This window comes from Schistocerca americana, chromosome 7 (assembly GCF_021461395.2).
Source record: "Schistocerca americana isolate TAMUIC-IGC-003095 chromosome 7, iqSchAmer2.1, whole genome shotgun sequence".
Lineage (NCBI taxonomy): Eukaryota > Metazoa > Arthropoda > Insecta > Orthoptera > Acrididae > Schistocerca > Schistocerca americana.
In genome coordinates, this window is record NC_060125.1 from 249,479,199 (window position 1) to 249,502,583 (window position 23,385).

At 43.5% G+C, this 23,385-nt stretch overlaps 1 protein-coding gene across 2 annotated transcripts in view; it reads left to right on the forward strand.

The window, feature by feature from the left end:
- LOC124621868 (serine-rich adhesin for platelets-like) overlaps positions 1–23,385 on the forward strand; it is a 71,425-nt gene that overhangs the window by 37,529 nt on the left and 10,511 nt on the right. For both annotated transcript variants that reach the window (XM_047147332.1, XM_047147331.1), the window contains exon 2: positions 17,369–17,591. In XM_047147332.1, coding sequence (XP_047003288.1) covers positions 17,400–17,591 — 192 coding nt within the window. In that variant the 5' untranslated portion in view covers positions 17,369–17,399. The remainder of the gene's footprint in view (positions 1–17,368; positions 17,592–23,385) is intronic.

The window sequence follows — 23,385 nt, forward strand, 5'->3', positions numbered from 1 at the left end:
GAGCTGCCGGCAAAAATTCAGTAAATTCGTGGGGGAAGAAAATAAGTGTATTGTAGTTAAAACAGTAAATGTTTTATGTTTAGAACAGTAAAAATAGTTATTACTAACCAAAGCAAAATAGTTTCGTATTTCTTCTATGACTATCGAAATCCTTGTTTATTGCAGTCAACAGTTCAGTAGTTTGCTTCGCACTCTGTAAATTAGTGTGAAGCCAGATGTTTACGTCACTGTGAGATAGATGGCAGACGATGCAACGCGATATTTGATATGGCAAATATGTTTACGCTGAATGTCGTGGTGAGCTATTCACGTAGTAAGTCGTTAAGAGTTTTTGGCGTCATGCCTTACTTTCTAATCGAAATGGCGAAAAACGAATTTTGGTATTTTCAGATATGAAGCCAAAGTAATTTTCGTAGTGAGATTATAGAGAAATTGTTTCTGTCTTCATAAAAATGAAGCTGGGGAGATGGAAAAGGACGTGAATTTCGGTCGGTTCGGAAATACTGCTTATTAACGGTAAACGTATAACATTTGCGGGCAAGATTTTTCACGGTAGATTTTAGGTACAGTGGGGACATGGTGATATCCAATCTCTCCTGAATGTGTTGAAAGTTATGAAAACGCTGAAAGAACTTGGTCTGACTCACACCAAACTGGCGGTGACATTTCGTAAGGAGCGATAACAGCCTTGTTTTCCAGAGGAGATGAGAGTTGGAAGCAACAGCCTGAACGACACTTAAGCAACGTAATAATACGGTTAAAATTGCGTTGTTACGTCTAAGTTCTCGTAATGTGAGCTCAAAACATTCAGAGAGCAGCTAGGAATAGAGATTAGTTTGTTTAGTAGCCTGGAAATAGCTACTGCCCAAGCGTGACACAGAGGCGTTATCTCAAATTGTGGCGGGATGACAGTACATAAAACTTCACAGGCAGCGGCATAACAGCAGACGCGGTTCTAGCAGCCAGATTAAGTAACTGCGGCAAGTGGTTACGATGAGGCCTCTGCTAGCACTGCCCCGGCGTTGTCGCCTAGTAGCCGGCTGCTAATCGCTAGTGTAATATTTGTTCGCATCTCAAATTTATCTAGTGAGAGAGCAACTGGTGGTACTTATCACTGAAACAGGCATAGATAACGCAGATTTTACGGAGTTCATGGACTTAGTGTCACTTTCTCAGCTCATGTTGGCGATTTTGCCAATCTGAAAATGCTAAACAATTTTTTGGTTACAACAGGTAAACTCATTTAACCGACAATTCTAAACAGAACTTCGTTTTGATACGATCATGAAACCTTCGTAAGATGGTTGTACATCGTTTAAAGTTATCCTCAGTGCGAAGGTTGGTTTTAACAGCACTGTGCTTCACTAGGCGTGGTCACATTTGAGGTGATACACCGTAGTCTTCCATCGAACTGACTTACCCAGCCAGTTGTGGGGACCTATATTTTAACGTAGATCCCGAACTCTAATGTACCTTGGCAGATTTCACATTAGTGGTGAAAGAAGTGGAAAAGACACATTAAAACCGTAGAACTAACAGGGTGTCGGACTCTTTTTTTGCTCCCTAAATGAGGTGTTCAGAGCAATAGATAGTTCAGTATCTTCTTACCTTTGGAAATATCTTCGTCTTTTTACAAATTCTGCAAGCCGCAATGCGGTGTATGGTGGGGGGTGTTTTTTACTATTGCTTGTCACTTGCTTTCCAGCGTTGCACTCCCAAACGAAGGTAAGGAAAAAAACTGTTTGTGTAGCCTTCTGTACGAGGCCTGATTTGTCTTGTCTTCGCGGTCCTTAGACAACGTCCGTTAATTACGTGAGAAGTTTCTTTAATATTTGAACCTGCTTTCCCCCCTTGGTGATACGTGGCAAGACCCCCTCCTCCTCGCCTGAGGTTTAACCCATAGCTGGGTAAAAATATGTAAAAGAATTTATTTTAAACATGGATTAAAACACTTTAAAAACTCTTTTATTTAGAAAGGGCATTAATGTGATTTTAACAGGTTGTTAAAACACTATTTGAAACATGCCAACCCTGACAAGGTAGAGAGACCGACAAAAACTCTCCACGAAAGTAGTATTACCGTTTCAACGTATCCTAAAAAACTGACCTCTTAATAGTTTATTACATACGTTAAACGTCATTGAGCATTTGCCTACTTCGCAGATGGAAGATATTGTTTCTATGTTCCTTTGAACCGTATGATTAAACAGCTTTTGAATCTCTCTAAATTTACCTAATCACTAAGGGACTTTTTGTCGGTGAATTTAATCTTAGCTTCCTTCGACAAACGATTAACTTCTTGCTCGCTCGTGTTTAGACTTGTCTGCTTGCCGTTTAACATACGCATTGTAAAAGTTTTGTTACAAATTGATCTTGAACACAATTACGTCTGCTTTATATGCGTTGCAGTATATCAAGATTCACTCACTGATACGCAATTATTTCGACCGGCACAACGGAGAACTCAGCGAATGAAATGACACTTGTTTCAGATCTGGGAAACCCGGGTATCCCATGTATAAAACATTTAGTTAAGACACATGATAGACTAATTGTCCGTTATCGTTATAATTTCAATTTTCTGAATTGAAAAGTTGAAGGGAGTTTTCGTTGCCCCATCTAAATGTGATTTGGTGAGATTTTGCGAGACCCTTGCCCCCATTTTCAGCTCATGTAATTAATGGGCGTCCCCTTGGTCGTCGTGTTGGCGGCAGGATCGTTCTGCACTGTCACGAATGCGGATCCCCATTTGGGTTCATGGAGCATTTCCGTAATCGCATGTTGGTCGAACCCACTGGTAACAGATTTACCAGCACGTCTCTGAATTGTTTTGATGACTTTCTTTAATACAACCTGGTGTGGATCCCAAACACTCGAAAAGTACTCATGAATGGGTCGCACAGGTGTTACATACAGTCTTCATACATGAGTTAAATTTCTCTAGAGTTCTCCCAATGAACTGACGTCGATCATTCTGTCCCTTTCGTGAATCTTACCGAATGGCTATTGGTAAAAGTCCCTGTAAATATCTTCAGAGAATGAAACTGCTGAGGTTCGAGCACTAATGCAAGAATAATTTTAAAAAATGCGTTGTAAAGTGCCTGGTCGCCGTTCCAATAAAAGCATACGCTACTGTGACCGCAGTCACAGATTCGATCTTCATTACGGATAAGATAAAAATAGCTGAAGTCTGGTTGACAGTGAGAGAATCAGATTCACAGCAGAGACCGTAGCTGTCGTATCGCGGCGCCGTGTGAAACCGCAGCCTGGCAATTGTTTCTGGAATGTAGCCTCAACGGGTTACGCCCCCGTGCGGTCGTGCAGGCATTTCCTCCTGCTCAGTGGCAGCCGCCGCTGGTTGTCCCGTTGCGCCAGGCAGCCGCCCGCAGGAGAGAGCAGATCGTGGTCGGCTATTATTAAACCGGCCCACCAGACCAGTCGGCGATAGCAGAGCCCCACCAGACGGTCACGTGACGACCTCGCCTCACCTTCCGCGCCGAGCCGGCGTTGCCGCTGTCTGGTGCAGCTGGGCTGAACCCTGCGGGGTGCAACCACCTGTACAACGTGTACACCGATCTTCTCGCACAGGTGCACGCAACGTATCAAAAGTAAAATCAGTGGCAAGCGCAGAGAGGGAAGTTACTCTATCGTTTGAGCTCGCGATACTTATTGGTGGAATGAAATCAGAAGTGCAACAAGGCATCCGGGATGCAAACAATTATTCTTCGGTTTATACAGGGTGTTACAAAAAGGTACGGCCAAACTTTCAGGAAACATTCCTCACACACAAAGAAAGAAAATATGTTATGTCTGGAAACGCTTACTTTCCATGTTAGAGCTCATTTTATTACTTCTCTTCAAATCACATTAATCATGGAATGGAAACACAAACAGCAACAGAACGTACCAGCGTGACTTCAAACACTTTGTTACAGGAAATGTTCAAAATGTCCTCCGTTAGCGAGGACACATGCATCCACCCTCCGTCGCATGGAATCCCTGATGCGCTGATGCAGCCCTGTAGAATGGCTTATTGTATCACAGCCGTTCACAATACGAGCACGAAGAGTCTCTACATTTGGTACCGGGGCTGCGTAGACAAGAGTTTTCAAAAGCTCCCATGAATGAAAGTCCAGAGGGTTGAGGTCAGGAGAGCGTGGAGGCCACGGAATTGGTCCGCCTCTACCAATCCATTGGTCACCGAATCTGTTGTTGAGAAGCGTACGAACACTTCGACTGCACTGAACTGTGCATGAACCACATGTTGTCGTACTTGTAAAGGCACATGTTCTAGCAGCACAGGTAGAGTATCCCATATGAAATCATAACGTGCTCCATTGAGCGTAGGTGGAAGAACATGGGGCCCAATCAAGACATCACCAACAATGCCTGCCCAAACGCTCACAGAAAATCTGTGTTGATGACGTGATTGCACCGAAGGCAACATTACCTTCCTTCAATTGGGCCAACTGGCGGTGAATCGAGGAAGTAAAGTACATACTGACGAAACTAAAATGAGCTCCAACATGGAAAGTAAGCGTTTCCGGACACATGTCCACATAACATCTTTTCTTTGTGTGTGAGGAATGTTTCCTGAAAGTTTGGCCGTACTTTTTTGTAACACCCTGTATATTAGGTTGAAACGACCACATAAACGAATTGTGAGACGGATTGCAACGACTTCGTGACAAAAGTGGAACTCTCTTGAAATAGACCATTCAGCTGTATAAACGGCATATCGTTATATGAATAGAGTGTTCAGTTAGCAGAGATTTTGTTTGACGCGTGATCGTAGGCATTGGGCGCGGAAAGTGTGTTGGCCCACTCGTCGGAATAAGAGCGGAATGTAAACTTGAGCGGTAAGAAGCAAACATTTGATGGTGTCTAGACGTGTGTCGCGTATTAGTGCCAACAATACCTTCATTGCACAATCGAAGCCAATTTATTCGTGTTAACTCGTACTCGTTCGTGTAAATCTGCCGCACTGCGTTGACTGCACCGCACGCTTACCCACGGGTGACAGTCTGCGAAGTACAGCTGTCCTCCCCTATGGCTTATCATTCAGCCAGCAGGAGCTCCACTGAATATGCGAAGAAGGGATCCTCAATGGTGCACGGCCTGTATATCCAGTTGCACCCGTGTGGAGATGATAAAAGGACACTGCCTCCGTGGGCAAAATGTTTCGCTTTTCTTCCCTTGCAATAGCCAAAAATAGGTTCGAAATTGTTACTTGTTCATAGTGCTTTCGTCGCAGCGTATGTCGTACAGTATTTATTCAATCTCCGTTATGAAGTCCGTCCACTTTCTGTTATAAGATGTACTTCCGATAGTTCAACTAAATAGTGGCACAGGAAGAGCACAATTTGTTTAAAATCTTCTTTTTCTCTCACATTCGTCGCATCGAAATCTGTTTAGTCGTTTTTTGTTCTTCTTTCAACAATTCGTGAGTGATTATTTACCATGAGACTACGGAGGGCAACCGTTCACATATCAAATATTACGACAAATGTTCAGGGGCAGGAGACACAATATTGATCTGTGACAGTTCGCTGCCGAAGGCTGAAACCACTCTTACGAAGCGAGATGCAGCGTTCGAGAAGAAAGGCATTCGAATAAGCGTAAGGCCTCCCCAATTTTTACGTAGTATGATCCACTTTCCTCCTCATCCCTGCTCTTATCAAGCTTTGTAAGGGAATACCCGGGGCCTCCAACTGCTTTCTGGGCGTCGTAACTCGCCCATCTTACTTTCACCTACCTCTCTCTCTCTCTCTCTCTCTCTCTCTCTCTCTCTCTCTCTCTCTCTCTCTCTCTCCTCTTTGCTTCTCTCCCGGTTTTACTGATTCTCGGTTGCAATGGGTTCATCATTTGTCTGGTACATCCTTCTTTTCTGAAGACCATTCTCGAGTATGAAGGGACCGATGACCTCATAGTTCGGTCCGTTTAAGCCAATCTAATCAGTCTGCGCTCCATCTCTAATGACTTCATCGTCGATGAAACGTCCAACCTTACTGTCCTTTCATTGCAGTAATCTGATTTTTATTTTTTTACTTTTTTTGCGCCGTCGTCATTGGCCAAAATTTCGCCCAGCGTTACCCAACCCGTCTGTTACTACAGGTACACAAGTGACCTGACAGCTAGATGCGCTCGGCCTCTCTGCGATAGCGTGGACAAAACTTTAGTCTGTGCGAGATAGTTCAGTTTGTCTATAACGTCCAAAGCCCAATAGTATGCTACACAGGTTTACAGCTAATAAAGCACATCTTATTTTACCATTGGTGTATACACACACACGCACACACACACACACACACACACACACACGCACGCGCGCGCGCAGTCGCTTTGTAGTCGCAAAAAATGCAGTTTTTTAGAATACCTCAGTCACTGAACAAGCATGCTACTACACTTGAGAACCTTTGGTGTGCTTAGATCTGATAACCAGCTCACACAGTCGGTTGTGGAACCCAAGGCTAGATTTCACATTTACCGACCGGGTTTTGGAGAGATTTCGTTCTAAATCTTACACTTCTGCCTTGTAATTGCCTATGTCGTGGAGACAAAAGGCAAAGGTTTCGATACAGACGCCAACAATTGCACCTAACAGAGTACCATGGTTTCTTTTAATGAACCTGAGAGCTCATTTCCAGAAAGGTAAAGCGGAATATTTCCTGTCACATCTAATAGCCCTGCCAACTAACGATGCCGATAATGAATGCGCATTTAAGTCCAGCTGCGGGAAAGCACTGCATTGGAATAAGCGTCCTAATTCCCACGACGGTAAACTTCTTTCCTGAGAAGAGTGAGTGTCGCGTGTTACCTGAAATTTTGAAAATGGCTTGCTGACTACGCCTGAACATAGCCTTCAGGGTGAAGTGAAACACTATCTTCTTGAAGATAGCGTATTCTAAGACGTCCAAGATCCTTTCGTTCCCCACGCCAGTGGCATATTTAGTTTTCGGTGTACTTGCATAGCTAACCGCTCCCTGTCATTAGTTCAAAGTAAGAAATGTCATATCGCTTAGTCTACGTCTGGCTTGTTATACGAACAGACATGTAATACACCGTCTTCCGTAGTGTAGTGGCCTTCAATGTAACTATAGTCGTCAGCACAGCGCACTAAAGGTAAGTCATCCGTCCGCAGCTGTGAATGTGTGATTCTAAAATATCTCACATGGTGAAAGACAAACTTAAAGACTCTCTGGGAAGTACGGCAAAAAACTTCTTGTACATGACTATCAACTGCAAAATGAGGTGTTAAGATGTAAACCGATTAGGTACATAGAGCCCACCTAATGACAGGACGAAATATTCGCGAAATAACATGAAACCTGACCTCGATTTTCGCTTTCGGTATTGAGCATTATACCGCTCTGCCACCAGAGATGGATAGTGTTATGCAAATTTGTAGTCTGTCATGCATCTAGGTTAATCCCTCTATGCGGTCAGGGACATTCCCTCTCGCACGTAATTAATTGGGCTTTCAGACCGGCAGCAAGCATGCAACATAGTGAAAGAGAGCGATTCGTCCGCGTGGATATCTTACAAGAACAAGTTTTTTCTGTTAAAATGTTTGCGAAATCGTAATATATAGTTTCTCGCGAAGCATTTTTTATTTTCTTGTTTGTCACTCGCTACCAGAAAAATTTAACTGTTCATCCTGGCATCAGAATGTTGCGTAAGCGAAAAGTGATAGCAGTATTTAACTTAGATGAGGACAAAATTTATCAATTTATTAATTCATTTGACTTAAGCGAGCAGCAGTTTGTTTTAAATCACATGCGTTTATTTCTAAACTACAATGCATCGTCAATGGTTGTTATATAAATACAGTAAACATGATACGTTTCTCTCGTCCGCTGTTTACTCAATTTTTCGTTGTAAATTTGGCGTACGATTTACTTAAAGTGCTCCTTCCATTTTTTACATGTTTTTAAATTGACAGTTTTTCCCTCGTTGTTGAGGGGCACTGAAGTCTTAAAAAAATACCGAATTTTCGAATCCCACATTTTTTGCTGCACACAATCCTTAGTGAAAAAAGGTATAGTAGTTTGTTGATAATTTGGTATCTACGTCTGATAAGCTGAGGCGCCGTGAAATGCACAGTTTTAAGATACGCTTTTGTTATCTTTAATATTCGAGCGCGATATTCTAGTTTCATCTGGTATTAGGCAATGAAGACTTATCTAGATAAGAGATAAGCTGTATTATCTGCATACTTTCTTTCTCATGTTGTAATTACACTGCCCTTGGTTTCACATTCGCTGCACGTCGCTTGTTAGCACGGATGACTGGCTGGACATTTTTGAAGCAATCATTTGGGATTTTATTTCTTCCTTCTCCTCACTATTTAATTTACGCACCGTAACTTCGGTTGAAGAACGAAGTGTGACGAACGTCAGAGTGCCAAATTTGTGATTAGTGTTTTTAGTAACGGAGTCGAACACAGTTAAATCGTCAGTCGTTACCATGGTCTGCTTGGTTGTGCACATGGAATTTAGAGATAACGGCTACTGTCACTAAGGTAGCGTGTGTACAAGAGACTGAGAAATGTTTCAGTTCGTTGTTACGTACGGACGACTCTTTTTGTTGGGTTATGCAAGCCTTCACCGCAAAGGATTCAGTAAGAGCATAACAAAGTGCATGGCTATGCAGCAACGAGACCCAAATTTTTGGAGTTTGTCTATTAAATGTTGACTACAGTATTAAATATTAGAGAAGTTTAGTGACAGGGGTAGTTGCGACAACACTGGCTCGTTGGGGAGAATCGGAAATCAAATATTCGAGCAGTAATGGGCATTTAGATTTCCCTCGTTTTCTCTGAATACTTGCAGGCATATCCTGTGATAACTCCTTCAATAAGTTTACCGTAGCTTTCTTCCAAAAACCGTATGCTATAACGCTATTGCGCTGTCATTATTGACATCTCTTAACTCGTAAAGGTATAGTAAATGACAAAATTCAGTTACTGCTCGATCTTATTTCATTATCCTATGTACGTTTCTAATCGAGATTTCTTCTTCGGGATTACAGCTAACTAGAAGAGGACCTTCACTGCGGTATCAAACGTAGGTGTGATGTTATGGTGAATTTTAAGCAAATATGAACGCGGACATAGGGATTGTTTTAGAAAGTTTCATGTATTGTGAAAGCTGTTTCCTAGTATAGGTCACAGTATAATTTCATGCTGTTACTAACATTAGACTTCTACGTTCGTATAACATCACACTGTATGGACTTTGTCTGCTGATCAAAGATTTCAGCACAGTTAACATACTACCTAATATAACAGGAGCATTAAACATGTAATTACATTTTTTCCTGAAAGCAGGTGGGCATTATTCAGGATTCTAATACACCCTATTATACCTTACTCTTTTGGCTACAAAATCCTATTTTTTCAACACTCTCTCAGTTCAATCAACGGCCTTAAGACATCTTACTGGGGAGGTCCTATATGCCCGCATGGTACGACTCTAATGATCGTCAGACCCAACGTCTCGCTGTATTAATAACCTCATCATCTACGTACTGCATCCCGCGGAGTGCATCCTTCATTTGGTCAAACAGATGGAAGTCGGAAGGTGCGAGGTTCTGGTTGTATGGAGATAGGAAAAGTTTGTGCGACCTTGGTTGCGATGATGACAGGCCTCGCCTAACAACTCGGCGTGCTTTTGTTTACTGCCATGTCTGTAGACATTCTGCAAGAGCCTGTGAACATCTGAAATGGTCTGGTTTTTCGCGAAAAGAAACTGAGTGACACCTGCTTGGAACGCACCTCAGACGCCCGGCATTTCTAACGCTACGTACAGAGCCACCACCTACCGGGACTTCATGAAACTGCGGAGGCTAAAGCGCGAATATTCCACGATGTCCCTCACCAAATCTCAAGTTTTTTCAACCGAAACTGACCGAGGAAAAAATGTTGCTCTACATGCTGAACTCCCCCTCGTATTTATAAATGCATACACGAACTATTTGTGTGATTACAGTGATATCTGAAATTACTTATTACAGGAGAAATTAGTACATTAATATTAATTTCTGCACAACATAAGTTATTGAACAGTGTACTCTTATATAGTTCTGAGGGTGCTAAGATAGTGTATAAAAATAGACCTACATCATAATAATCTACTTACTAACTGAACAAGTTTGCCGAGTGATTAAATCTAAATCTGTAGACAGTTTCAATATCGCACGTCTACTACCAGCGTGAATTTATACTTTAACTAAGCTGCATTAAGAATTATGGTTTCATCTATTTTTCTCTCTCCACCCTCCCCCCTTCCTGAGCGCACACGGGCACACCAATAAATGCCTTTGGCAGGAACATAGACTCTATTCCTCCTTCCTCGAGCATCAGTGAATGTGGCGCGCAAGTGTTGTGCAACTCACAGTACTGCAAACTGGATCAGTGCAACATAAGCAGCTGTAGCTACGGCCAGATTGTTGTGGCATTGCGATTACTTGTGCGCGCCGCTGCGGGCTCTTGACAGCGGCTACGAGGTGATGGATAGGCAACGGTTGTCGGGAAGGAAGTCCCCAATCCCGCCGGTGCTGGCATCTGGCGGCGTACGTGCCCGGCGTGGGCGTCGCTGGGCGACAGCCAGCTATTTGTGCGTCAGCTGACTGCTGCGGGAAGGAAGGACGGCCGCAAATAGAACCATCACTCACTCACTCACTACCATCATCGCGCCAGCGGATCTGCCAGAGCCCGAAAAACATAGACGGTGCGACCTCGCTAATCACTCAAGGGGACTGAACCAAAGCAGCAGCTCAGAAATTCTGTTGGGTATTTTAGTGTTTGCAGTAGGCGTTCTGACGATTGCAGATCGTAAAACCTTTAAATTATGGTAGTAGTGTGGATTCGTGAAGGTAGAAATAAAATAGGCGTGTAAATGAAGTGTCTAAATCTAAATGGGGATTGGCTGCGGAAGATAGTGTAGTTTATGTATTTTCTGAGTCGCCTGCTTTGACAGTACTAACGCCCAAAGGTGTCAGTTGGGTATGTAATTTAGCTTGGTGTTGTAAACTGCGACAAAGAGAGAATATCTGTGGCGCTCAAAGCAAATGTAAAATTTGTGCAAAAATATTTCGAAGTGCCGTTTGAAAACGGTTTCTACTGCCTTTCCAACTAGACATTTATGACTTGCTTGGTATCAAGTGTTCCACTTCCAAAAGCTTGTTTCTTTTCAGTGTTCTAGTGCTTGAAGCGTTTCAAATAACTGGTATAAATTAAAAAATAATCTTAAAGGATCGGTTCAATTATACAAGAGATTTTATCTGCGAAGATACCATGTCAAGTAGTAGTTTGTTCGTCGTGTTGGGCATAATTAGTTTCCGTTGAGGAAGAAAATGTACAGAAATTCTAGTAACTTATGGAAATTAAATTGTTTTACTCTACTGGTTCAACTAGATCGATGCGAACTGGCAATTTAGGTAATTTGTTCCTTAATAAATTATTGCTCTTCAATGAAACAACAATCAATAATCAGAAGCGATAGGCGTTAACCAGTGATTGTAAGCATTGCAACGGAGAAAATACATTAGACGTGTTGTCTGGTAAAGATAAAAAAATTGCATTTTTCTTCTTTGCCCTCAAATCGTGCAACCATTTTGTTTAATCATTACATGGCGTACTTTCCTCTCTACCCTCTTCAGATGAAACAGGAAGAGCATGTATTATATCCTACTAAACCTACGTCTCTCTAAGATGTGCTAAGAAAGTTTGAACAAGATCTATCAGAACATACTTCGTTTTTTAGTTCGCGTGGTCCGTGAGGACATTAGAAGCTTACAGTAGTGTGCACAGGCCATGGAAATAGCTGCATAGCGCCTTAGAAAGACGACGAACTCTGCTTGCACATATTGAGCGTTATACTGTGAAGGCTACATCGTGGGAGCTTGTTCGACCCGCTCGGTTGCTCGTATGGGCCACACACCTCACGTTCGCGCCTGACGTGACTACAATCGGCCGTACGCTTAGGAACTCTACTGTGGAAGGTGCTGGAACCTCCACGCAAGTAGGTCTCGGACGAACGCGGTCGGCGCTCCTATTTATAGCCCATTTATCACCAGCTCTGCCCTCTAGCGGGCCAACGCGCAGAAATTGGCGAGCCCAGGGTCGCTTGCAGTGAACAGGTGCCAGGTTGTGACTTGACGGGCTCACCTTCTGCCACTTCGTCGACCTTCTTGACGCCAGAAGCTTCTACGTGGCAGGCAGCATACAGCTTGCGGTTTTAGTGTGCGAAAGTAGTGAAATGAGACATGGGCTAGAAAAGTAATGGTTCTTCGACAGCTTACAATGAATATATGACCGATCTTAATTATATGTTCGGAAAGAGCTAGCGCAGCGGTTAAGACCTTCTACTGTTGTAGACGAGCGCGTTTCCAGTCCCCGTCAGACAGTTTTGATTTAGCTTGAACGTGGTCTCTCCACAGTCGGGCAGATGCCACAGCAGTTTCCTTCCACCACCATTGTTCAGCTGGAATGATAGTGTCCAATGACCTCGATGAGAATTCTGAATAGTTGGCTCTCTATAAGCTTTTGTCTCCTCACCTACTTGCAATCAGACGTTCTTAATGCCGACGTGTTTCTGACGATATTGTTTGTTGCTGTTGCTATCCTGTACCGACGGCTCATAACATTTTCAATTTGAAACAGCTTTGGTTCATGAAGTGTGGACCTTTACACAGCTTCCCACGGGATATGAATGAAAGTGAGTGGCTACCCAATGAGTTGACCTCAACCTTGCTTACCTATGGGAGTTCAGCTACAGCACACGCTGATGAATGGAGAGGACTGCACCAAAACCCCTAAGAACTGTTAGCATTGTTGAAGGACTGGGAGTAAACCCTTGCGAATTCCGTCACACGTAAATTATGGAGCTGAGTCGTTGCTTGGGTTAGCGCCAGATGCGCTGTCTGCTAAAGATAGTCTAGTTATTGATTGTAATTATCATCAGTCTGAGAATTGCTGTTAGGACCGAAAGCCCAATTTCCCGTATCAATACTAAAGTTACAGACGTCTTTACAAAACGAGTCCACTTATTAGTAGCACAATCATGATACTAAATTTTTTCCCATAGGCATTGTTGGTAAACAGGAAAACACACAGCATCTTCCGCTTGGATTTTACAAACCTTACATATCTCATAACTAAATTTTCCCCCGAGACAGTCTCTTCTTTATATGCGATAATGATTGAGGCAGAAGAAATGGATTAAAATTTGTGCTGCGGCCGGGACTCGAAACCGGGTCATCGAAATGCTAACCATTACACCACCACAGCACTATGGTTAACATTGCTGCACGATGGTACAGGACCTTCCCATTACGTCCAATGCTAGGGTGGTATTCAAATGCCGGAGAGCTCTGGCAGTAGTGACAATGTAAGGGAAAATAAGCAGAAGAGGAAATTAAGCGGAAGATATGAAGTTTGTGTTGGGAAGACACTCAATTTGGGTAGTTCGTGCAGCAATGCAAACTATAGTGCTGTGGTGGTGTAACGGTTAGCATTTCTGCCTAGCAAGCAAGAAGTTAGAGTCCCGGTGGTGGTACAAATTTTAATCCATTTCTTCTGCTTCAATCATTATCACAGACAAGCCTTAGTGCTGACTTGTTTATGACTCACCAACCAGTAGCATATAATCCGCTGAGATACACAGATAGAAATGGAGATGGCTTACGAAATCGGTGTAATAAGCAGCCGAATACTGAACACTTTCGTGCACAAACTGGAAACGGTTGCAGAGCGAGTTAGCGTATTTAAGACACGAATTTGGACTCTCCGCTGTTGAACTAAATTATATGAGCGAACCATACAACAGTTTCACGAAGAAAATATACAATATCCCCATCATCATCATCATCAGAAATTGGGCTTGTCGTCTCCATTGAACTACATGTCGATGAAATAGTCAAATGTGTAATACAGCTATCTAGAAACAATTACGCGTATCCGAGAGCTTATAGTAAGCATGTATTGTCCACAAACCAGAGCTTTACGTTTGATTGCACACACGTAAGTAGAATATTAGATTATATACCACTGAATTTATCGAAATCAAAATTACGTTGTTTCGTTTCTGTAATTTCGAAGTTAAGCAAGTGAACAGAGGCAAATTACGACAGTAATGTGAAGCTTTGTAGATGCATTCTTTGTTAATGGGAAATTCGAACAGAGTAAGCTTCGGCTAATTCACGCTGAAGCTCTGCGTGCATGTTCGGCTTTGACCCAGAAGCGCTCACCGTTACACACACACACACACACACACACACACACACACACACACAAAGCACGCTGCCTCCGGCCACGAGTTCGACTCCCGGGCTCTTTCTGGCTGGTTTGGCCTCATGGCGCCGACACGCTCTGCTTCGCAGAGCTCTTTGATCGGCCGTCCCCAGCGGTCTATCGCTCGCTGTATCTAATACGTGTCCTGCGCGCGGCGTGTGTTTCACATTCCGCGCCACTTATAGCTTCTCTGGTCGCGTCTTGTTTTCGTTCTCGTTCCACTACATTAGTTTCTTTTTTGTGAGAATAAACGATGCCGTGGATAAAGATAACAATCGTGAGCGGTTAAGTTCACACAGGCGCAAAGCGCGGGCCGAAAGCACTGCTGTTTAATTGCACACGCCAGACATCACGATCACTCTAATATCTGGCTGTTTTATTGCCCGTGGAGAAGTATTGCCGCAGAAACTTGTACCTAGACCGTGTCTGGTCGTGAGAAGCTCGTACGAGCGGCAGTACACAAAAGTAAATCAATGGCATTATAATTAAAAGAAGTAGTTTGCAGGAAGCTGTTACGCGTTAACACCATGTCCTTAGGATTCTTCGTAGAAGGAAATAAGCGCATTCTTCTGAGGCGATAATGACATATTCCCGCGACATATAGGACTTTAACCTGATAAAAGGAGAAAAAAATTCTACATGAATACTCCTACTATTCAGACTTAGGTGTGTGGCAGAGGATAGAACAATTTTTCAGACGCTTTCTCGAAATTCCCACTCTCTAATACCACTTCGCAAAAAATGAACACTTAAATCTTCACTTACAAGATGTTTTTATTACCTCGACACACTTCGCAAGCGACCTAACGGTGTGTGGCAGAGGATACTTCTGGTACCCCTCCCTCCCGTGAATGGCGCGTAAGAAGAATGAATGCCTCTGTATTAGCTCCAATTTCTCAAATGTTCTCGTCGTGGTCATTTCGAGAGATGCGGAAGGAAGTAACAAGTTCTCTTCACGAGAAATCCTTACTTGGAATTTCAATAGTAAACCTCTTAGTGATGCGTAAAGCCGCTCTTGTAGCGTCTGCCAGTTAAGTTTCTTCAGGATGTTAACACTCGCGGGCGGACTAAATGACCCAGTACTCTAGAACCAGTCCAAAGAGCGCCGAGTAAGCCACTTCTTTCGTGGATGAATTACATTTCGTTATGATTCTTCCTAAGAATCTGTCGGGCACATCTTTCTTGCAATTTTAGATGCTCATTCCACCGAAGGTCGCTGCTAGGTATTTTACGCTAGGCTCTGTTTCCAGCAATTTCTCATAAACAGTGTAGTTCTATAATACTAGATATCTTTTCCGATGTATGTGAAATACAGTAAATATGTTCAGGGTCAACTGTCAGAGCCTGCGCCTTTCAGAAGTCCTCTGCAGATCCTTTTTCAAGTCTATATTGTCTTCTGGCGCTGCTACTTTCCTATAGACAGCCATACCACTTGCGAACAGTGATAAAGAGCTACCAGCGCTTTCTAATACATCTTTCTTTTGTCTTCTCACTTGTATGATGCTGCTGCCACGAATTTATCTCCTGTACCAACCTCTTCATCTGAGAGTAGGACTTGCACCCTACGTTCTAGATGTATTCCAGCCTGTCTTCCCGTACAATTTTTGCCCTCTACAGTTCCCTTTAGTATCCCAATTCCTTGGCGTACTTTGGAAATTAACTTTCCATCTGACGATTTTATTCCCTTGTAAGCGACGTGTTTTGTCTGCAAGGAAGTCTTAGCGCCACTTAACAAATCTGGTCCGATGCTCTATAAGTTCGTATTTTTTTTCACTAAACGGCAGAACGGGACTGTGTCGAAGGAACGAGGTTATCGTGTTTTATCACAGTTGAAACTTTCTGTTTGCAGGGGTCAACAAAATATTTTGACACGCGGGAAAGAAAGTTGGTGATGGAAATTTCGTAAAAAGATCTCGCCGAAACAAAAACGCCTGCATTCTATCGACTGCCGCCGCAATTCGCATATTACTCCCGTGACACTCACTTTCTTATTTTGCGATAACAGTAAACTGAACTTACGATGTTTTCCGTGAGTCATGTCTCGCCGGACACGAGTGGTTTATTAGAGCGCACATCATTTCCTAGGGCGTTTTAGTAGTAAATTTGAAGCAATGGAGTCACATACAGAATGACTGCGAAGTTTCGAACACTGAGTTGTTTTCGCCAACCACTTTTGCTTCGTAACTATCTGTATAGCAGTGACTGAGGCAGAATTGGGCAGGCGCAGCTGTTCGTAACTCCAGTAGCAACTGCAGTCAGCTTGCCGTGGATACAGCCGGTTTCGATTGGAACTTGCTGATTGAAGGATCGAAAAAATCCCCTGAAGTATGGGGCACACCTAGCAGGGAGCAACATGATCATGGTCTCAAGTGTGCAAAACGTTCTGCGAGCAGTTCTACGGAGGAGGATAAATAGCGAAATTATGGAAGCATGTATCATTGTTTGTATCCTCGTGGTTGCGCTTTGCTAGAATAGGCACACTGAAAACTTCAAATAGCTCTGAACAGAAAATGCTTTGCTTCTTGGCGAGAGCCCTTTCAGCTTGATATTAAAATCTGTGAATAACATTTTAGAAAACATTCTGCTATTAGAGCGGTGAAGTGTAGTCACTGCTTCATTGTATAGCAGTCACATTGCCTGCTTTCTTCTGCTTACGTCCACAACGATTGCCTGCCAATCTATTACTGCTGCACGATTACCGCTGAGATACCGTCACGTATGTAGTTAATGTGTTTGACGATGTGAGTACACACGGTGCGTCGAGCTAATCTGGTTGGGATACCATACGTCGCAACAATAATCCAAAGAAGAGCGGACGAGAGTAATGTACATAGCCAAATTAGTAGAACTGTGGCACCTTCAGAGTATTCTACCAATACAACGTAGTGTTCGGTTCGTCCTTACCGTATTTTTTATGGGATCGTTGCAGTTTGTGTTCTTAATTTCGATTCCTAGGTGTTGAATCGACAGCCTTTAAACTTAAATGGTTTATCGTGTAACCGAAATTTGATGGAATGTATTGAGTAGTGGTGTGGAGGAGCTCAGCGCTTGGTGCTAAGTGTGAACATGTTGCAGCCCGGGAAGCAGTAACAGCTCCACCGCCGCCATGTGCTCGCTGGCCGCCATGCCCGAGGTGCTGGTGTCGCACAGCCCGCCGGACTACTTCTACCGCAGCCGCTACACGCCGCCCCCGCCGCCCAAGTCCGCCCCCACCAGGCCCTGCCTCGCCTCTCCGCCGCCCAGAGCCGCCAAGAAGAAGGTCGTCTTCGCCGATGACAAGGGCTACTCGCTCACACAGGTACGTCACGATAATTTACCCGTACACCTACTGCATTCCCTCTATCGCTATACTACTACTACTACTACTACTACTACTACTGTCAAAGTCTTCGGTCCAAAGACTTGTTTGCTGCCGCTGTCCACACTAGCCTATCACATGCGAGCTTATTCATCTCGTGTAGCTACAATAATCTCTATCCATTTGAACCTACTTACTATAATCATGCCTTTGTGTAACTGCAATTCCCTGTCCCTAAAAAACAAAAAAACAAAAAACACACACACAGAGATATATGTTGGAAACATAGTAATTGTATACTGACATTTTTAGCCAGTAAAGTTTCTTTTCTCTGCAGCTTTGCTTGCATATGCATTTGACACATATATTGAATCCTTTCACCCCTACCCCAATTTGTCTCACTTCTTTCCTCTCTTTCCACCTAATCCTTCCACCTCCATCCCATCATCTATCCATCTGTCTCACCAGCCATGATCGGCATATGTAGTCTCTCCAATACACGTCAATAAAGCAGACAAATACTACTCCCACAACACACACACACACACACCCTACAGAGCTTCCTACATGTTTGGACTCGGAAAAAAGTTTCTTGCCCCCCTGACATGTAGGCTGCCCTTCAATACAGGTTGATTTGGCAGGCAGACAGTTCCCACACATCCCTGTCATACTGCTCATCATATACCTCAGGGACTGAAAAAAAGTTTTTTGCCCATATTTTTCCTCCTGTTGGAGCAAAGAAGTTATGAACCACAAAGTGATGATACTCTTCAGATCTGCTGTTTCTGTGCCAAATGTGCTTGAAATTCGGTCTCGATTTTGGGAGGAGATCAGAGACGCACGCACGTCTCAAAAATGGTTGAAATGGCTCAGCACTAAGGGACTTAACATCTGAGGTCATCAGTCCCCTAGACTTAGAACTATTTAAACCTAACTAACCTAAGGACATCACACATATCCATGCCCGAGGCAGGATTCGAACCTGCGACCGTAGCGGTCTGGCGATTCCAGACTGAAGCGCCTAGAACCGCTCGGCCACCCCGGCCGGCGCGCACATCTCCATGCCACAATCGCATAGAGGTGGAGCCATCAGTTGCAGCCGATAGAGATGAAGTCAGAACCATCTGCAGTTAAAGAGAAGGTGGAATCTGGTGACCAGAAACTCTGGTACACACCAATGAAGAACCACAGTCGGCAGTGATGCTCAGTACTACGGTTGCGTAATGACATCCTATTAGGTGAAATGATGAGTGACACTTACATCCTATAAGGATCCAATTTGCCGGCCTTCAGAAGGTCCGTGTAAGGAACATGTTGATACTTCCTCGTTCCATGGCGGAGATCTCTCTTAGCAAGAATGTAGACGATTTCATTGCCAGTGATATCATAGCTCCTCTTTACCCACTGAATGGTGATTGTTGTTAAGGCGCTGCAGTTCAGAAATACGACCTACAGTTTTGCACACAAAGTACTTAATGTTTTTGACCGCAGGGTTCCTAGGAGCAGCAATACTGATCGCGAGTCTGCTAGAATGAGTGTACTAGTGTGTGTCCCTTGGTACAATCCAGTCCCTCTAATATAGCAGTAAACTCTGTCGTAAGTACCAAGGCTTCTGAAAGGAGCTGGAACTGGCTACAACGGCGTTGGAACGTCAGGCCAATTGCAATAGGAAGGGGATCCCGTGTGTCATGGCCTGTGCATTCACCTAACAACATCCATCTTGACTTTTATTTTGGAGTTCATGTCAAGTCCCTTGTAAACTAAACAGCAGCAGTACCTGATACCACTGACCGCATGTTTACAGCGTTTGGTACCATCAGGGGGAATATTACACAGAATCTGACAAAATATTGTTCGCTGTTGTTCATTATATAACGACGTTGAGTCGTCACAGTGAATATACATTCCACACAGGGAAGATACAGATTCGGTGTACGGTATTTGATTGTACTCTCAGTAAATGTTTTCCAAACTACAGTATTATGGTGTTCCATTTGCTGCTGATCCTTAGGTTGTGAAGATTTTTAATGTTATAGAGTGTGCTGTAGCTGGCACGCAATATGAATTAATGCCTACGGCAGTGCTCAGTAATCTGCCCCACGCCCATGGTGACATTTCTTGGGATGAAACGTCCTCAGTGAGGAAGCGCTGAAGGAGAGATCCCGAGCGCCCACTAGTGCTAATTTCTTTCGGCTGTATGAGGACTAGGACTCGGGGCGCAGCGATTAGCCGATTAGCGTGCGCTTCGTAGAGCCCCGTCGACCCTGCAGCCAGTGCCGGCCGACCTCGCCTCCACGTCTAGTTTAGCACTCCGCTCGCCTGCGACCTTGCTGGGACCGCCACGGCGCTTGCACAGCCACGGCGAGGAGTTGGCACAACTTGTTAACACACAGCAGCTCCGTCCGCTGAAGGGACTACTACTACTACTACTGCTGTCAACATTCCGGCGTCTCCAGCTCGATTATATTCGGCCCACCGCTTGCTGCGAGGTGTCCCTTTCTCCCAACGCCCTGTGCATGGAAAGTCATTGTCGCGACTTAGCATTATGCAGCCTTGCTAGATACTGCTGTGTTTAGGGCTCACCGGCCAGAGCATCTGCCATGTAAGCAGGAGATCCCGGGTTCGAGTCCCGGTAGGGGCACACATTTTCATCTGTCTCCGTTGACGTATGTCAACGCCTGTAAGCACCTAAAGGTTGTCATTTCATAGTATTAGTGAAACTATACGTTCTGGAACTGTGTTGCAAACTACCTGGAAAGTTGAGGGTCTTTGATACAAGTCAAGCACGGACCATTTTACAAAGTCCGCTTGAAATACAAGGCACCATGTTTCTACACCTGTGTGGAATCTAGAATGTTTCTGCTCCGTGATGGGGCTCTATTCACTGATACAAATGTTTCATTGCAATATTACGGTAACATGTAAGAACTAATTTGAAGCGTCATGAAGGATAAGGCACACAATCACGTGCATCAAAATTCTGATGGAATCCAAAGAGTCACCTGAGATGTGTGGGAAAGGGGGGGGGGGGTGTGCAAGTTTTCCAAACGCACCATGGAAAACAGTAAATGACAATCACAGATAATTGTTTTAATACACATAATAAGGAATTCATTGCGCAATTTATCCCTTGAGAGAATTGCAAAAGCCGATATCAGAACTGCTGTAGTAGAGGAACGCATTTTCACCAGTCTTCCCCTTAGACCATAGATGACACAGAGCACACAACACATAATTATGTTCAGATTAACATCTCGGTGAGCTGACTAGCCACGAAATCAGTCCACAGGCGACTTCTGAAGAACTGTTAAATTTATCTCAATTTCCAGTACAGGTTGACTACAATGGTGAAATTTTGTACAGTGTTTGCTTGTGCCGAAACCTGTATGAAAGGGAGCAAAATTTTATTTCATAATTATAGTTTTGTAAACACGGAAAAATTTTAGAACTTTTCTTTCGAGCGCAAGTCCGTGAATCCATAAAGCGAAGCTAAGGAGCAACATCGCTTTAAAGCAGAAAGTTTTTATATCTGAGAGTATTTGAGTCTATCGACACATTGGCTTGATATCAGTGAATCAGTAAGGGGCACATACGGAGTGTCCGTAAAGCTCTGTGGCACTGTATCAAATTGTGCGTCGCATTTTCTCTCTCATAAAATACAATGGACCGCAAATCTTCATGCAGTTGTAGATCAGCGATGTCAGAACGTCAATATTACTCATACTGAGTTTTCTCAGAAATTAGTTTCCTAATATATAATGCTTATCTTGATATTGTTTTGAAAGGTGCCCTTTGAACAATTATACAAGACTGTGCTTAAACTGACACACACAATTTTTTTTTAGCGCAACGCAGTCTGACTTTCAAAAATCTCTACAAAAGAATGGCCCTGACTAACACATACCTTTCACAAATCACTTACCTCACCAAAAATCTTCGTTACTCGAACTACTACAATACAGCGAGCGCCACTACTGCCAGCTAAATAAAAGATTCAAACTACTGAAGGCACTAACTACTGATAGGCATAGTTAGCAAATGAAAGATTTTGATAGAGAACAATGTATTTACCTTAATAGTGTTGAAAAATCATAATATACATAGCAGTTCATGGCACCCAGTCTTACAAATTTCAAAACTCCATTTCTCTCCCCACATCCACCACTGCTGGCGGCTCACCTCCAACTGCGCAACGCTACGCGCTGTTAACATCCAGCTGCCCAACGCTACAGTGGCGAGTATTACAACAATGCAAAGCAGCCACAGACTGCACACAGCACAGCCAGTGATTTTCATACAGATCGCTACGTGGCGTTACCAATATCAAAACCTAAACAGCCTACTTACAGTTTCAGTATCTGTACTCGTATAACCAAAGCATAAAACACTAATTTTGTCCAAAATACTCCTGTGGAAGCGGTGGTTGACTCGCAATGCAATAAATAAAGGTATTGCCTGAACTTTAGTTCTGTAACTTGTATTAATATGGGGCACATCGGAGAAATGAACCGTATTACTGCATGTATAATACTGAGAAAAGTAGTTAAATTGTCCACACCAGTTTTTAATTTAAGTTATAAATGAGAACAAGAAACTATCAGCTACACTAGTCACAGGGTGTAAAGTACAAAATGCGGCTTTATTCTGTCGCGAGACTTTGAAGTTGAATTCAAACATCAGTACCATAGAGGGGGTACTGCGCAGTGTATACTATCTGGATGGACGGGCGGATCAAAAGGCATCACGAACGTGCTATTGACCGTTTTGACCGATCCCTAAAAAATTGGCGTATTATAGGTAGGACATGTTCTGAGGCATCGAGGGATCACCAATTTAGTATTGGAGGGCAGCGTGGAGGGTAAAAATCGTAGAGGGAGACCAAGAGAGGAATACACTAAGCAGATTCAGAAGGATGTAGGTGCATGGAGAGCTGCATCAAACCAGTCTCACGACTGAAGACCACAACAACATATATATACAATGCACTGAATATTGTTCAACTTTCACTTACTTCGCAGACGAGAAAACATTGTTCGTACGTTCCTTCGAGTCTTACGATTATGTCGCGTTACTTTCCAATCCCTTGATTTATATAACCACTAAGAAAACTCTTGTGGGTGAACCTCAGCTTACCTTCCTTCCACAAACGATTAACTTCTTGCTCGCACATGTGTTTAGCGGGCATGTCGCGTAACATACATTTCGTGAAAGTTTTGATTGATACCAATTCATGTTGAACAGAATAACATCCGCTTTATGTTCCATGCAGAATATCGCGACTGGCACGCAGCGATTTAGACTGGTTTGGCGGGGAACTTCCTGGATGAAATCTGATAGTTACGCGGCACTTGTTTAGAGTTGGGAATGCCTGGCATGCACACCTGTAAAGCGGTCAGTTCAGTTCGGACTTACAGATAGGTGGGCACTGTAATATTTCCAGAATGAAATTTTCACTCTGCAGCGGAGTGTGCTCTGGTATGAAACTTTACTAGAGCACTTGCCCGCGAAAGGCAAAGGTCCCGAGTTAGAGTCTCGGTCCGGCACACAGTTTTAATTTGCCAGTAAAGTTTCACTGTAATATTACCTGTGCTCGGGGACTATATTTATAAAACAAAATGTTACCCATTATAATAACGTATATTCTGTGAATTGAAAAAAATAAACGTGATATCTTCATGCCCCAGGTTCCTTAAATGAGATTTTGTAAGATTTTGATGGACCCCTCACCCACGCCCTCCCCTCCTCCTTCGCCGCCTCTTCCTCCCTCCCTCCCCCAGCGCCCGTTTTGAGCTCA